The sequence below is a fragment of the Delphinus delphis genome, chromosome X (assembly GCF_949987515.2).
Source record: "Delphinus delphis chromosome X, mDelDel1.2, whole genome shotgun sequence".
Classification (NCBI taxonomy): Eukaryota; Metazoa; Chordata; class Mammalia; order Artiodactyla; family Delphinidae; genus Delphinus; species Delphinus delphis.
This window is the reverse complement of record NC_082704.1, coordinates 1,383,896-1,399,593: the sequence shown is the minus strand read 5'-3', so window position 1 is coordinate 1,399,593 and position 15,698 is coordinate 1,383,896. Positions and strand designations below refer to the sequence as shown.

General features: G+C 58.6%; 1 protein-coding gene, 1 long non-coding RNA gene and 1 other non-coding gene across 5 annotated transcripts; 2 read left to right on the top strand and 1 right to left on the bottom strand.

Annotated features, from left to right (window-relative positions):
• Positions 1-7,019: 7,019 nt before the first annotated feature.
• LOC132418436 (uncharacterized) lies at positions 7,020-12,203 on the bottom strand. 2 transcript variants are annotated; one of them, XR_009517996.1, is made up of 4 exons: positions 11,380-12,203; positions 9,192-9,282; positions 8,409-8,509; positions 7,020-7,546 (listed from the first exon to the last, which is right to left on the bottom strand). It is a non-coding gene; the product is annotated as an uncharacterized lncRNA (long non-coding RNA). The 2 variants fall into 2 exon arrangements; XR_009517995.1 differs by having other exon boundaries at positions 9,192-9,273.
• A 172-nt stretch (positions 12,204-12,375) lies between these two features.
• On the top strand, positions 12,376-14,970 carry RPL10 (ribosomal protein L10). Of its 2 annotated transcripts, XM_060002282.1 has the most exons (6): positions 12,376-12,530; positions 13,378-13,436; positions 13,524-13,631; positions 13,853-13,991; positions 14,508-14,670; positions 14,755-14,970. In XM_060002282.1, the coding sequence occupies exons 1-6, from the start codon at positions 12,508-12,510 to the stop codon at positions 14,905-14,907; spliced, it is 645 nt and encodes a 214-aa protein (XP_059858265.1). In that variant the 5' UTR covers positions 12,376-12,507; the 3' UTR covers positions 14,908-14,970. The 2 variants fall into 2 exon arrangements, with proteins under 2 accessions (XP_059858265.1, XP_059858266.1); XM_060002283.2 differs by lacking the exon at positions 14,755-14,970 and having other exon boundaries at positions 14,519-14,642.
• Positions 14,329-14,463, top strand: LOC132419067 (small nucleolar RNA SNORA70). Its single transcript, XR_009518083.1, has one exon. It is a non-coding gene; the product is annotated as a small nucleolar RNA SNORA70 (small nucleolar RNA).
• Positions 14,971-15,698: the final 728 nt, after the last annotated feature.

Genomic DNA, 15,698 nt, shown 5'->3' with positions numbered 1-15,698 from the left:
CACTGTTACTACCCCGGGGGCTGGCCAGTTGCCCTAGGTTCAGGGTGGCCATCGCTGGAGACTCTACCCCTCCCCCCAGGGCAGACAGCTCCAACAGGCCCCAGGCCCACGCCCGAGCCCCGCTCACCAGCCGGTGCCAGGAGCAGAGGCGAGGTCCCGGCCACACGCCTTACCCCAGGCTGGCCCCATCTCACCTACTAAGTCTAGGGACGGGGTGGCTGGTCACCCCAGTTGGGAGCAGCCCCCCATCCTGCAGGTCCAGCTGCGGGCAGGGCAGGGCAGGGCAGGGCAGGGGGATGGTGGAGCTGACCACCCACACCCCACCTGGAGGCTGGCCAGCCTCCACCCCTGCTCTGGCCACACCTCTGCGCCCGACCCTCCGTGCTGCCCGCTCCCCCAGGAGGATGGGAGGGACCCGGCTGAGGAAAGGGGAGCACCGGCCCCTCAGGATGGGACTGCCGCCCACCCGACAGTGAGGGAGCCCCAGCACTTCAACAAGGGAGACAGTAGTCTGGAGACCCTTGGGATTCCCGTGCAGGCCCCCAGCACGGGCGGCCTCACCCAACGCCAGGGCACAGGGCCAGGGTGCTCCAGGGCAGCCACCTCCACACCCCCCAGGAACCCCGATGAAGCCAGTGATGGGAGTGTGTGTGTGTGTCTGGAAGGTCCCCACAAGCCCAGCGAGGCCGCAGCCAGGGGAGCAGGACTGAGGAAAGCGCTAAACAATGGGCGGGGCCAGGGGACTGCCCTGGGGTCAGAGCACCTACTGAGGACGGGCCAGGTACTGACGCCGGTACTCAGCGGGGGGGGGGAGGCACCCAGGTCCTCGGGCGGGCGGAGAGGGTGAGGGCCAAGGATGAGCACTGCAGGTGGGTGGCGGCCGGGTGGGGACAGGGCCTGGCCGCTGCCCTGATTATGCCCATCCACAGAGCAGGCCGCTAGGAAGAGCTCCCTCGGGCAAGGGAGGACCAGCGCCCACGCAGTGCCCTGGGCCCCCGTGGGCAGGCCGCCTCAGAGGGAAGACCGCAGGGAAGCCGGGCCCGCCTTGTCGTGCCTTCTGCCCGGGGCTGAGGGACTGGAAGATGGCTCTACTTAGGGGGACAGTCAGATGGCCCAGGAGTGTGGGGCTGCAGCGGGCCCGAGAGTCTCCCGGAGCCCCAGGACCCCGCGGCCCCACATCGCGGCCGGAGGGTGTCCCCGGCAGCCACCACCACAGCCACGAGGCCGGGCCCAGCAAGCACGGCCTCGGCCTCAGCCTCTGTTCCTGGGACGGAGACAGAGAGCCCGGCTCTCCCGACACCCACGGTCCTGGGGTTCAAGAAGTGCATGGCGGCCTCGGACAGGGCCGGAGAGCTGTCGCCAAGGGCCCCGGCGTTGCCCAGCAGCGAGAGCCAACAGGAAAGGCACTCACCACCCACAGAACCTGCGTGACAAATTCAGAGCCACCAAGCGTGTCATCAGGGAGTCACGTCTGACTCCCAGGCAAGAAGGATGCGGCGGGCACCTCTCCCTTGGCCACAGTGGGAGCTCCTTCTTGGGACCAAAGGGACACTCGCCTGCCACCCCGGGCTGGCGCCTGCCACTGCTGAGCCGTCACAGCCCAGCCCGGGGCTACCTGGCATGGTCACTGAGGACAGGGGCTCGCCAGCCTGCACCCTCACAATGGGGCCCACCCTTCTCTGCTCCCTGCCCCTACCCACTTCCCAGCTACACGGTGGGAGGCTGGCGGGGCGGGGAGGGGAGCTGGGAGAGGAGGGCCTGCACCTATGGGCACAAGAGAGGCCACCCCAGCCTCAGGCAAGGTAGCTGCCCCCGCCCCCACCCCACTGAGAAGGAGAGGGGGCGGGGACCTTGGAGGTCGGGGAGCACTGGGGCCCAGGCCTGGGTGTGCACTTGCATGGCCCTGGCAGTGGATGGGCTGCTGTGATGAGAAAGCGCTTCTGGCCCCCGCGCCCATGGCAGCGCAACTAGCCAGGACTCCCATCAGGGCTGCAAACTCCTGGGCAGAGGGCACGCACCGCTGGCTCTGTGGGCCACGCTGGGGTCCTGTCACATGTTCTTTCTTTCCCCTGGCTTTTTTTTTTTTTTAACTTCTGTTTTTAAAATTTTATTTATTTTTGGCTGTGGTGGGTCTTCGTCGCTGCGCGCGGGCTTTCTCTAGTTGCGGTGTGCGGTCTTCTCACCGCGGTGGCTTCTCTCGTTGCGGAACACGAGCTCAGGTACGCGGGCTTCAGTAGTTCAGGCTCACGGGCTCAGTAGCTGTGGCGCACGGGTTTCGCTGCTGCGCGGCACGTGGGATCTTCCCGGACCAGGGCTCGAACCCGTGTTCCCTGCATGGGCAGGCGGATTCTTAACCACTGCACCACCAGGGAAGGCCCTCTTTCTCTGGCTTTTTGTGTGTTTTGTCTGCAACTGTTTAAAGGTGAAAACCCACTGTGCCCTTGCAAACACAGGCCCTGCTTCTCGGGGTCCCGGGCTGGAACCTGCCACCCCCGCTCAGACAAAGGACGCATTCCCAAGGGGCCTGTGCGGACCAGGAGTCCCGCACACAGATTCTGGAGCGAGGACACTCCTCTGAGCCTTCGCGTCCGCCATGAACGCGAACAAGCTACGCCCTAGCGGGTACCGTCCCCTCCTCCGCTGTTCCTGGGTTGACCCGTGTAAGCCATAAAATTACAGCAGAGGTGAGGGGGTGTCACTTCGAGGTGAAGTTCTTAGAGAAACACTGAGGCTCGATCTCGGGGCTGCTCCGTGCTAGGTCGTGGGCTCTGGCGGAGCCCCACCCTGAGCACCCCTAGGGAGAGGCCCGGTGGGGAGGCCCGAGGCCCCGCCACAGCCACGCGAGCCATCTTGGAAGCAGAGCTGCCCCCGCCCATCCCCACACCCTAGGCAGACCATGGGGCTGTGGCCCCAGCGGAGGCCTCGACTGCAGCCTGTGATGGACCCCAAGCCGGAAGCCCCCAGCCAAGCCTTCTAGAGTCCTGTCCTTCACACACGCGGGAGATGACGACGGTTGGCTGTGTTAAGGTGCTACGATTGGGGTAATCTGTTATGCAGCAATGGGTAAGTAATACACGATCATTTTAAATGGAGAAGACCACTCCAAGTCAGTCTGAAGCAAACAAACCGACGAGAAGCCCCAGGAGCCATCAGGAGAAGCCTGGAAAGTCTGATGACACAAGCACTAAAATCGTATGCCTGGCCAACACAAACCGCAAACCACAAAGTCAAGACACAAGTGACAAAGTGGGGCAAAAAAATAGTAGCAAGACGTGACTCAGGGCTCGTATCGTTAACGCATAGAGAGCTTGAACCAGTCAACAAGGAAAGCTCAACGACGCCAAGGAAAAGGGGGTGCAGGAGGGGACCGCGGAAAGTGCAAGCCAAAGGCTACCCCCCATCTGATCCCACAGCCAGAACGTGCTCGAGTGTTGGGGTCCCAGAGCTGCTGGTTCCGGGCACACATGGTGCCTGGTGACTGGCACTGCATTTGCTCTGCGCCTCCAACTAGAAGGCGGGCGATCCTGGAGCCGAACAAAGACCAGCCACCGCAAAGACTGGCCCAAACGGTGGGTGGTGGCGCTGGGCGTTGGGCAGGTCTGGGCAGCATCACCCAGGAGCTGGGAGACCCTCTTGGTGAGGAACGTTTGGCAGGAAAGGCGGCGGCGGCGGCGGCTGGAGAGGACTGGCCACGCCCACAGACCAGACAACTGTCAGGGCAGTTCCCGGGCAGACAACCCCCTTTCTGGCCTCCACGCTCCCCCAAATCCACACTCTTGGTCTCAGGGCCCGTGTTCCTTTCCCACCTCTGAGCTCGGCGGTCAGGTCTTTTTCCTCTGCCTCATCAGAGAGTTCTTCCCATCCCCACGCCCAGGCCTCCGCCCCTCCCTCCTAAGTGTCCAGATGTTATCAGCCCCAGTCGGGGAACTGCTGAGCACGTGTACAAACCTGACACCTGATCCTGCCGGGGTGCCGGGGGGGGGGGGGCGGGGGGGGGCGGTGCGCTGTGGACCACATCCTCAGGCGGGGAAGGGTGAAGGCTGCTCAATGGGAAGCCCCAGATCTCGCGAGAGCCAGCATCCTCCTGGCGCTTCCCAGGCCCGTGGGGACCCTGCAGAGGAGCCAGTCTGGGGTAGGGCAGGGGGCACACACCTAGGAGTCTCAGCCCTCTAGAGCAGTGCTTCTCACAGTGGGGTCCCTGGCCAGCAGCAGCATCACCCAGGATTGCTGGACTAGCAAATTCGCAGGCCCCACCCCAGGTGTGCCAGATCAGAGCCTCTGGGGTGGGGCCCTGCAACCCAGGGTTGAACGCGCCCTCCAGGTGTTCCTACGCGCCTCTCAGCGTGAGAACCAGCACCGGGATGGACGGTTCCTCATCGCACCCTCTTCTAGAGAAGCCATGAGCTTTCTCTCTCTGCGGGGCTCACCTTGACCTCCCAGGTGAGAGGCAGGCAGGCAGGCACCCACAGGTTGTCCTGGAGAACAGGCGTGCTTGGGCAGGATTCCTTCCCAGCAGGCCACACGTGTCCAGTGACATGGGGAAGACTTTGTTACTTCGTGCCGTCCCCTCCTCCAGCAGCATGGACAGACCCCCCTGGCCGACACCAAGTTTCTGGGCACGGCCGCAGCTCTGCCCACCTCTCCCTGGATACCACGTGTGTGTGGAGGGGGGCGGGTCCGTGCTTCACAGGGAACCGTCCGAATCACACTCAGGGGCGCTGGAACACAGTGGGCCAGGCAAGGGGCGGGGTGGCGGGAGGGTGCAAGCTCTCAGGATCGCGGAGCCAAAGGCCCCGGTGACTCGGGGAACGGGGACTCTGGCCAGGCCCAGGACCCACAGGGGTGGGGGGCGGAGTCCGGGGAAGCTGGGCGGTGACCACAAGGCCGGGCCGTTGTCCCGGCGCGTCGAGCCCCGCCCTGACCGCCCCCACGCGGGTCTCCTCACTTCCCCTCAGCTCGCCCACCGTAAGCCGCGGAGCACCGCTTTCCTGCCCACCCCTTCCAGCTGGCTCCGCCAATGACCAAGCTCGACTCGTGACGAGACCCGCCCCCAGGAAACCCGGCCCTTCTGGTGTGACGGGCATCTCCTTTGCCCAATCAAAACAAGCAGACCCCCCCCCGCGCCCCTCTCAGCTCTGCCCCCGCGCGCCCCTCTCAGCTCTGCCCCCCCCGCGGTTTTTCTTCAGCCGGCGACCGGGTCGGCTGCGGGCCGCTAGGTGTCCCTGCCGGGAGAGCAGGGACTGTCCGTGCAGAGTGGCGCGAGTGGTCCGATGTGTACACGCTAAGCCCTGCTTGTGTGCTTTTGGTGTGAACTTGTATTCGGAAGGAATTAAGTTCACAGGAAGTTACAGAGAAACGTCCAAGAGGCCGGAGCACCTCCCGCAGTTCCCCCAGCGTCAGCCTGTTGCACAGCTGGTGGGACCGCACACCAGGAAAGGGCATTGGTGCCAGCGGAGAGCTGCTCCGGGTTTTATCCCCGTGTGTGTGTGTGTGTGTGTGTGTGTGTGTGTGTGTGTGTGTGTAGGGCTCAGGTGACCCCCACTGCCATCAGTATCCAGCCCGTCCCCTCACAAGGACCCCTCCTGTGGACCTTTCGTAGCCACAGCCCCCTCCCTCCTCCCAACCCATGGCAACCGGGTTCTATTCTCAGCTCTGTAATTTTGTCATTTGAAGACATTACATAAGGACTTCCCTGGCGGTCCAGTGGTTAGGAGTCCCCGCTCTCACCGCCAAGGGCGGGGGTTCCATCCCTGCTCCGGGCCGGAGCTAGGATCCCGCGAGCCACCCAGGGCTTTTTTTCACTCACACACTGCTCTTGAGATCCATCCATCGGAACGGTTGCAGGTATCAATAGTTAGTTCTTCCTTTGTATTGCCAGCTGTCGTCCGTGGTTGGATCAGCCACAGTTTGTTCAGGCCTTCACCCGCTGAGGGACATGGTGCCGATTCCCACTTTAGGCTTCTACAAATAAATCTGCTATGAACATTCGTGTACAGGTTTTCCTGTGGTCAGAAGTTTCCATTTCTTTGGCATGCCTGCCCAACAGTGCAACTGCTGCGTTCTAAGGAGGTGGAAGTTTAGCCTTGGAAGAAACTGCCAATTTGCATTCCACAGTGGCTGGACCATTTTACACGTTAGCAACCCGCATATATTTAAAGCACATAATTGAAAGTTTTTACAGAACATTATCTTAAGCAAGACTGTTAACAGTTCTGTTTCTCACTTCTAACTATGTTCTTGTATGCAATCACCAACATAGTTATACTCACACAGTTTTAAAAATCACAAACCCTGTACATACAATTGTGATTTTCTTTTAACTAGCAATAATATAGCTTCGAAATTCTTCCATGTCAGTACAGAAACATCTAGCTCATTTCTTCTCTGGCCACGCGGTACTTGATAGAGTACACGCCCTATAATTTACATAACAAATCCCCAACTGATGAACTTTTCCCTTTTCCCTTCTTCTTCTTCTTCTTCTCCTCCTTTTTCTTTGTTTTTGCTACCTGCTCTGAACATGTGTCAATGTCACCCTAGAATAATTACCTCTAAGTGGCCCTGCCAGGTCAAAGCCTATGGACATTTACAGTTTTAATGGACAGCACATAATTGCCTCCCCAAAAGACCCTGCTTGTCATACACTTGGGCTGTTAGTCCTTTGTTCCATGTGTTGTAAATATTTTCCCTCAGTCTGTCTCTTGTCTTGAAAGACTAGGCTGGCTGGTTTGGGCTGTCAAGAAGCTATACAATTTATTTTTTGCGGTACGCGGGCCTCTCACTGTTGTGGAGCACAGGCTCCGGACGGGCAGGCCCGGCGGCCATGGCTGACGAGCCCAGCCGCTCCGCGGCAAGTAGGACCTTCCCGGACCGGGGCACGAACCCGCGTCCCCTGCATCGGCAGGCGGACTCTCAACCACTGCGCCACCAGGGAAGCCCGAGAAGCTATACAATTTTATATGAGCAAATTTATTAAACTCTCAGTTGATGATTTCTGGGTTATGTGTCTTGGGCACAAAGGCCTCCTCCCTCGTGTGAGGAGAGTGTTGTGACTGCGGGGGGGTGGGGCGGGCGGGATTTCTGAGTTCCACAGCAAATTCCTCATTGACCCTGGCTGGCAATCGGCCTGCCGGCTGATCACTCTGTGTGTGTGTGTGTGTGTATGCGCTTGCGCGCGCGGGGCGGCAGATTGGGGGAGGTGGTGTTTGTCACATGACCCCACGTTATGTAGACCGGGACTGGGGGCAGTGCCTCTCAGACACCCAGCCCCTGCCCTCCAGGGTGCCAGTCCACTTGGGGAGAAGACAAGGAAATGTGTAAGGAGAAGAGTTTAGCTATATTATTTAAGTGCATAGGTGGCCCGCAGGGGAGCGAGGGAGATCCATGGGGGAAACCGCAAATGGAATCAGTGGGGTGGCTGGGGCCGAGGCTGGGCCTGGGAGAGGAGCTGCGGGCAGGCTTTCCGAGGGGCTCAGAGTTAATGGGCCGCAGAAGGTGAGAGAGCAGAACTGAAATCCGCCTGAAAGCAGCGCTCTTGAACGGTCACCTGCACAGTGAAAAGGAAGGACAGGGCTGTACGAAGAAGTGGGTCCATCCCAGCATGGGTCTGAGTGAGCAGGAGAGGAGCCCCTGCCCCCATCATCCACAAGCTGGGGCTGCCTCCCCCCCCCCTGCCGCGGACAGAGGGGCTTCAGAGAACCGCAGGCTGAGAGAGACGATGCCCAGTGCCCCCCATCGTGGTAGTACTGCTGGGCTCCCCGAAGAGCAGTCGCTCCCTGGAAGGGGACACCTCACCCCCGGCTTCCCCCTCGGGACTCCCAGAGGCCCAGCGGAAGACGGGTCTGCCAGCTCAAATTGAAGACACCGCCCACCCTCATGGAGCATCGGACGGACGACTGGCCCTGTCAACGTCCTGTCCCCAGGGCATCCCTGTCAGAGGCCAGATAATATAGTTTTCAGTGAGGGCTGCGAGTGCCGGCTCCGTGCCTGGACTCGTCCATTCCACCCTCGCGGCGGCCCTGGGAAGTTGGGAGCATGTCATCCCCATTCTCCAGATGAGCAGATGAGGCCAACGTGGCAGAAGGGTTGAGGAGCTTGTTCTGAATCACTAGCTAGCAGGTGGCCGAGGCGAGGTGTGGATGAAGGACACTGGCCTCTAAGCCTGACGTCCTTTTGCGGGGAGGCGCTGCATCTGGATTGCTCCCTCGCAGGGAGGCTCCCGGGCGTGGTGGGTGTGGCACATCAACTTGTCCTGAAGGCCTCAGAGGTGAGTCCTGGTGACTATCCCCGCCCTGGCCTTGGGCCAGCCCATAAAGGAAGGAGGGTGAGAAAGAGAAACACCTTCTACTCTTGTGCTTAATCGGGGGCGGGGGGGGGGGGGCGGCCTTTGAAACACAGACTGACATTACCTTTGGATTCTCCTGAGATCAGAGCAGTTCTCATGGGTATTTACCAGTCGTTTGCATTACTGTGATAGAAGGCTACTCCAACTCCCCAAATCTTCAGCAGCCTCGAGACACAAAACAAAGATACCAAGGAAGGAATCACAAAGGTAAGACTAATTTTAAAAGCCCAGGCCGATTTGAAGAAGAAAAAGAACTTTAGGAATTAAAAACAAAGCCACAGTCATTGAAATAAAAATCTCAACAGATGAATCGAACCACAGATCGGATGCCACCGAAGAAGGAAGCAGTGCCCTGGAAGATCGGTGGTGCCTCGGAAATCGCCTCCTGCCCCTCCTGTCCCGTTCCCCCTCTTAGCGATGCTGCTGCTTTCTCCTTCCCTGAGAAACTGCCGCAGCCCCTCCTCAGAGATCCAGCCTCTGTTCTTCAAGGCCCCTTATCCTGCCTTCTAGGCTTCAGATGACCTCAACCCCCTCCCTTTTCCCCAGGCTCCGGGGCTGGGGGGCAGCTTCTTCCTGTACCATCTCTGTTCCTCCAGCCCTCCGATCCCTGGGTAACCTAGTGGGGCTCGAGGCACCCATTACCTGCGGGGGCCTCACCACTCATCAAGCTCTCCCCTGCGGTTGACTGGGATGAAGGGCCAGTGCAGCAAGTGCCCGGGGGAGCCGCAGCGGCTGCTGCCCTGAACTGTCGTGGAGGGGACGCTGGGGATCAAGGCTGTGTGTGGGGTGACTCCACAGTGTCCCCGGGAGTGCACGGAGAAAAAACTGACAAGGTCCGATTCCTTACCTCTCAGCTCAAGGCACAGTATGCCAGCCAGAGCACTTCCATGGCAGCCCTAAAAATTCTCTTCCTCCTGTAACCTGCAGGGCTGACGGTACTGGAAATCAAACATGACCAACACAAACGAAACCTGCATCATTGTGCGGGTTGCAGAATCCCAAGGTCACCTGAATTCCCAGCCCCTCCATGTTTCTCGTGTGAAGGCTACGGCACTGGCTGGAGGAGTGGGACCCTGAAGCCTAGAATCGGGACATCGGGTTGCCCTCGGTGGAGGCTGACAGTCGGGAAGCCCCCGGTCCCCTGCAGCCTCCCTTGCGGGTGGAAGTAGCCTGCCCTCCCGTCTCTGGCAGGCTGCTGTTCTCTCCCTTGAGGACTGTGTCATCACCTCACCTGGCGCAGATGCCTTGCAAGGGGACACCCTCTGTCCTCCACACCTGTGCCACCACACCCTGTTGCCATTAGACCCATAACTGGGGCCTAATCACAGCATGATCCAGGGGGACAGACCAAAGCCTGACCCTAGAGGAAAGAGCTCATGCGTCAATACATATTTTCCATAAGGATATTAAAAAAATATTTTCCAGACTTCACTGATATCTACCAACTGAACTGTATTTGAACGTTTGTGGTAGTAGGTTCTCAGGGTGTGCGACTCAGTAGGTGAGGTGGGCCACTCGATGGGGTGGATTAACTGATAGCGTATTTACTAGAGGTTCCAGATTAAGAGTATTAGGACAGGGGCTTCCCTTCCCTGGTGGCGCAGTGGTTAAGAATCCGCCTGCCAATGCAGGGGACACGGGTTCGAGCCCTGGTTCGGGAAGATCCCACAGGCCGTGGAGCCACTAAGCCCGTGCGCCACAACTACTGAGCCTGCGCTCTAGAGCCCACGAGCCACAACTACTGAAGCCCGCGTGCCACAACTACTGAGCCTGCGCTCTAGAGCCCACGAGCCACAACTACTGAAGCCCGCGTGCCTAGAGCCCGTGCTGGGCAACGAGAAGCCACTGCAATGAGAGGCCCGCACACCGCAACGAAGAGTAGCCCCCGCTCGCCGCAACTAGAGAAAGCCCGCGCGCAGCAACGAAGACCCAATGCAGCCAAAAATAAATAAATAAATAAATTTTAAAATAAGAAAAGTATTAGGACATACAGCTGGTGTGTAGTCTAGCACCTCACATGCTTGGCTTGGACCTACTACTGACCTGCATTTCATGGGTTTTGATGCCAGAAATGCCCTGACAGGAGGTGCAGGACAGAATCCCTAGGCTTAGGGAGAGAGGAATTTGAGAGTACATTCATCATATCCAGCCTGAACACTCCATCCCCCAACTGTGTTCCAGGGATAGGTCCAGAAGCAGCTCTTTTCAGCAAGGTGCTGAGAGAGCCATTAGCGCAGGAACACGAGCGGAAGGACTAAGGACCCCAGGAACAGTCTGGCACGTTCCAGGAAAAGCAAGAATGACGGGCTGGAGCCAGGTGAGCAAGGCACAGAAAATGAGCCTCTAGGGCTTCCCTGGTGGCACAGTGGTTGAGAGTCCGCCTGCCGATGCAGGGGCCACGGGTTCGTGCCCCGGCCTGGGAAGATCCCACGTGCCGCGGAGCGGCCGGGCCCGTGAGCCATGGCCGCTGAGCCTGCGCGTCCGGAGCCTGTGCTCCGCAACGGGAGAGGCCACAGCAGTGAGAGGCCCGCGTACCGCAAAAAAAAAAAAAAAAAAAGAAAGAAAAGAAAATGAGCCTCTAAGAAGGAAATAGTTGGGCAGCCTGCTACAGGACTGCTTGATGCGTATAACCCTAAATCCTCTAGTTCTGGGAGCAAAAACCTGACTTGAGTTGCCCCCGCGGAGAGTCACACCTTCTCACCCAGTTTCCAGACCCAGAGCCCCCTGATGGAAGGGGAGGCTGTGTTCCCTGGGAAGGACCTAGTTGCAGCATTGCTGGAAGTGCACAGCGCAAATCTTCCCAAGCCTTCCTAAAGGACCCATTCACTAAAGTGAAAGGTCGTCCTGGAGAAGAACAGGTGTGTCACACCTGTCAAGTGACATGGGGAAGACTTTGTTACCTTCTTGCTATCCCCAGCTCTAGAAGCGTGGGCACCTCTGGCGGATACCTAGATCCCTGGTGGTATGGGTACTAGCTCTGGACACTTCTCTGGATGTATTCTTGGGCGGGCGGGGGGGGAGGGTCCGTGCTTTACCTTAGAAGATCTCATAGGCACACTCAGGAGGCGCTGGAACTCAGTGGGCGGGGAAAGAACTGTGTGTGGGGGTGGGCGCCACATTCTGGGCCCCGGGAGTGTGGAAGCTCCCAGGAGTACAGATCAAGGCAGCTCTCAGAGGCCAGGACTGGGCCCAGCCGGACAAGGAGTGACGGTGCTCGTTTGCCATCTGGGTGGGGTCGCCACCTTCCTCTTCCCCTTCTCCACGTCACCCTGGGGAGCACAACGTCTCTTTTCTCTGCCGGGTCAGGGCGGGCCCAACGGTGTTCACGGGCTCTCCTGAGCCCTGGATCTTGCGGGGCGGCTTTTTCTTGGCCTTTCTCGCGGGAGGGCACAGACCTCCTGGGGCCGACGCAGGCCCCGCCCCGGGTCTCCAGGAAAGGAGGACTTGGCGTACAGCTCGAAAACAAGAGGGCTCAGGACTCTTCGGTTACGGCCCGGGGGCTGCGGAGGCGGGGCGAGGGCGGGCCTCTCGCTCCGCCTCCCGGTCGACAAATGAACGTGGGCAGAGCCTCCAGCAGGGCGCCTCCCTGCTGGGCTCTGGAGCGCAGGGGGAAGGTACAGAGGGCTTGTCCCGGGCTCCGCCATGCCCAGGAACACGCGCGCGGCCGCCGTAAGCCCCATTCGGCATTTTCCTTCTTTCAACTCTAGGAACATACGTCTTTCATAGTTACGGCAAAGCCTCGGGCAAGAGTTCTACGCCCACAATGGCCAGCCGGAAGCCGGCTTCTCTCGCCGATGTGGCGAAGCCCCATTCGCCAGCTGGCCGCCTGCGGTACGGGACCTAGCCGCCTCCCCGCTCTGCGCTTGTGCCCAGCCACTCCCGCACGCAGGCGCAGAGCACCGCTGCGACTACGGTCCGGAAGTGTGACAGAGTGTCTATCCGCCCTCACCCGGACTCTATGGTTCCTACGCGTGAAGATAGACGGCCTATATAAGGCCTGCGCAGGCGTAAGAGCGTCTCTTTCCCTTCGGCGCGGTGAGTAGTCGGCGGTTGTGGCTCGTGCGGTGCCCTTGCCATTTCTCTCCTCTAGTTCAAGGCCTGTCTTCGACTGCTCTTCCGATCTTGTATGTTTTGTTGCAGCCACTGAAGATCTTGGTGTCGCCATGGGCCGCCGCCCCGCCCGCTGGTGAGTGCCTGTTTCGCTGCTGGGAAAGGGGGGGAAAATTGCATTTGGCTGCTAAAAGCAGCCGTGGGTGGGGTCTCCCTAGTGCGGCTTTCCTGTCCTGGGAACGGACCCCGCGTATTCTCCAAGAACTTGCAGGTCGCTTTAGGTCTTTGTTTGTACCATTTGGTTTTATAAATTCATGCTGGTGTTTACCGCTTCCCCCTTTTCGTTGGAGTGGCCGGTTGACCCAGGTCTGCATATGTTAGCCCCATTTTAGGGCTACAAGCGACGTCCGCCTTGCATCGCGCCTTCAGAGCTGAAAAGTCGCTTGCTTTTTAGGTTCGGTGCCCTCAGGGCCTTTGTGTGCCATCCCCGTTTTATTTCCAGGCGACGTGCCGTGTGGGCTCCTTGGTCGGCAAGGGCAGTCCCAGAAAAGCGTGTTCAGCCGCCTCGTGTGCCCTTCAGGGGGCGCCCATCACGAGGCTTGGAGGCCGACTTAATGCCACGTGCCCAAAGGACTTTAGGTGGATGGCATGAAGTGTGTTACTCTTCGCAGTATTTAAATTGAGAAAGTCCGTTTCAGGATGTTAGCCTTATAGGAAGTTGAAAACACAACAGGGCATAGAGGGTGGTTTTTTTGTTTTTTTTTTTTTTACTTTCATAGTCTCCTAGCATTGGTGTCCTAACTTCTGGCCACATCTTGCTTTAGCACCAATTTCTAGGAATGAAGACCAAGCTTAGAGATGACATATGTCATTCCCCCTCTCCCAACGCCCCTTTGGTCGTAGATTGAGGAAGAACTCAAAGTGCCTATTGTGGAGTTCACTTGTGAATCCCTGCTAACTTGGGTTCCTCCCCTTCCCCGCAGTTACCGGTATTGCAAGAACAAGCCATACCCAAAGTCTCGCTTCTGCCGAGGTGTCCCTGGTAAGTGGTGGGAAAGCCCCCAAACTGGTTTGGCTGCACTGACCCGGTGGCTATGGCACACACACACTCACCAGAGTTTTCTTCTAGATGCTAAGATCCGCATCTTTGACCTGGGGCGGAAGAAGGCAAAAGTGGATGAGTTCCCACTCTGTGGCCACATGGTGTCGGATGAATATGAGCAGCTCTCCTCTGAAGGTGAGGCAGGTTTCCTTGTTCACCATTCCTGGTCCCTTGTATGTGGGCCCCCGGGCAGACCTAGAGCTCACTGCACTGGAATTATCAGGTCATTAATCACGAGCAGCCAATCGTGAGCCTCTTTACTAAACTCCCCCAGCCAATGCAGGTGTTCCCAGAGAGCCATGGGAAGTGCTTCTGTGCCATTTTGTCTCACTCTGCTGCCTCCCCCGCCCCAATAGCCCTGGAGGCTGCCCGTATTTGTGCCAACAAGTACATGGTGAAAAGCTGCGGCAAAGATGGTTTTCACATCCGAGTGCGGCTCCACCCCTTCCACGTCATCCGCATCAACAAGATGTTGTCCTGTGCTGGAGCTGATAGGTGAGCTGGGTCCTGAGACTCCTGGCCTTTACTTTTTTCATCAGTCAGGGCAAAGAGGTGGCCTCACAAAGATTCAACCACCCATAGCAAAGCCAGGCCAAAGGGCTAGCAAGTGGACTTAAGTGGACAGTCCCAGAGACAAACACAAAAGGCGCCATGGCTCTGGGAAACAGGTAGAGGGAGGTGCTCCTGCTGGAGGAGCTCGTCTTTGAGCCTAATGACGTGAGCTGCAGGCAGGCAGGTTGCTGGCGTGGTCACAGGTTGGATGGCTTTCAGATGAGCCCAGTAGCACCTTGCAGGGATTCTAGCTAGTCTGTTTTAGGGTTCTCTGTGTTCTCTGCAGCCAGTTAAGCCGACTGTGCTCTTTTCCCCATGGGGGCCCGGTGCGCAATGGCTGCAAACAGCAGCCTCCTCGGTAGTGTATGCGGCCTGTTGCCTGTACGGGTTGCCCTAAGGGACCTTGGAGACAGCCCTTTCCGGTGGACATCAATGACTGGCATGCTGTTCCCAATCTAGGCTCCAGACAGGTATGCGTGGTGCCTTTGGAAAGCCCCAGGGCACAGTGGCCAGGGTCCACATTGGCCAGGTCATAATGTCCATCCGCACCAAGCTGCAGAACAAGGAGCATGTGATTGAGGCCCTCCGCAGGGCCAAGTTCAAGTTCCCTGGCCGCCAGAAGGTATGTAGTGCTACAGCCTTGGTCTCACCTTTCCCTGCTTCTGTCCCCAGGCCTCCTGACTCAGCTGTTTCTGTCTCTCTCTAGATCCACATCTCCAAGAAGTGGGGATTTACTAAGTTTAATGCAGATGAGTTTGAAAACATGGTGGCAGAAAAGCGGCTCATTCCGGATGGCTGTGGGGTCAAGTACATCCCTAATCGTGGCCCCCTGGACAAATGGCGGGCCCTGCACTCGTGAGAGCCTTGGCGCTGCCCCCTCCCCACCTGTGGCCCCTAATAAACTCTACTTTCTTCTCCTGTCTTTGCATCTGGATTCATGGGGGGTGGGGAGCCTCTGGGAGTCCTAGGGTTGCTCTCTCTTCTCTTCAGAAAAAGGCTGACCACTAAGCTGGCCAGTTGGCACTTAGCAGGGCCAGCACTTGGACCTGCCTTAGATCCCAGGCAGTAGGTTCACAAGTCCCCCTGCATGTGCATGGAGCACTTCCTTAGCAAAGCACCCACCCTGGGTGATGGAAAGGGGTCTCGGGCAGCTGTGGAAGCTCTTCCCCAGGGTCCCAGACCAGGACAGGAACATTGTTGGACATGGGGAGGAAGGAAGCAGACCAGACATGGTTCTGGCTGTATTTTCACCAGTTACCCCTGGAGTAAACATTTGTCCTGGGCCTAACCACATTTCCCCGTTTACAGAGTTGAGAAGTCTCGTCACCCCACCCCATCCTAAGCCTAACCCACTACCCCTTACAGGGCCTCACTCCCAGGGCCCTTTACTCCTGATATCAAGCTCCTATGGCTGAGATAGGGCTTGGCGACAAGAGACCTTTGGGCAAATAGTGTGCAGTGCCCTCTGGCCCAGGGGATCCTGGTGTGCTATCTGACACCAACTGCCAGGGCCACCCTGCTGTAAGAGCAGCCGAGTCCCAGAGCTCTGCTAGGTGGGGTGGCCTGGGGCTGTGAGCCCAGGAGAAGAGGACCCTAAAGGGATTTGTTCCAGAGCCCGGCATAGTAGCCGGAGAGCCTTGCTGCAGTCTG

Coding starts and splice junctions, on each gene's coding strand:
- RPL10 (XM_060002282.1), top strand. CDS start 12,508: ATGGGCCGCCGCCCCGCCCGCTG. Junction 12,531..13,377: donor GGCCGCCGCCCCGCCCGCTG/GTGAGTGCCTGT, acceptor CCTTCCCCGCAG/TTACCGGTATTGCAAGAACA. Junction 13,437..13,523: donor CTTCTGCCGAGGTGTCCCTG/GTAAGTGGTGGG, acceptor GTTTTCTTCTAG/ATGCTAAGATCCGCATCTTT.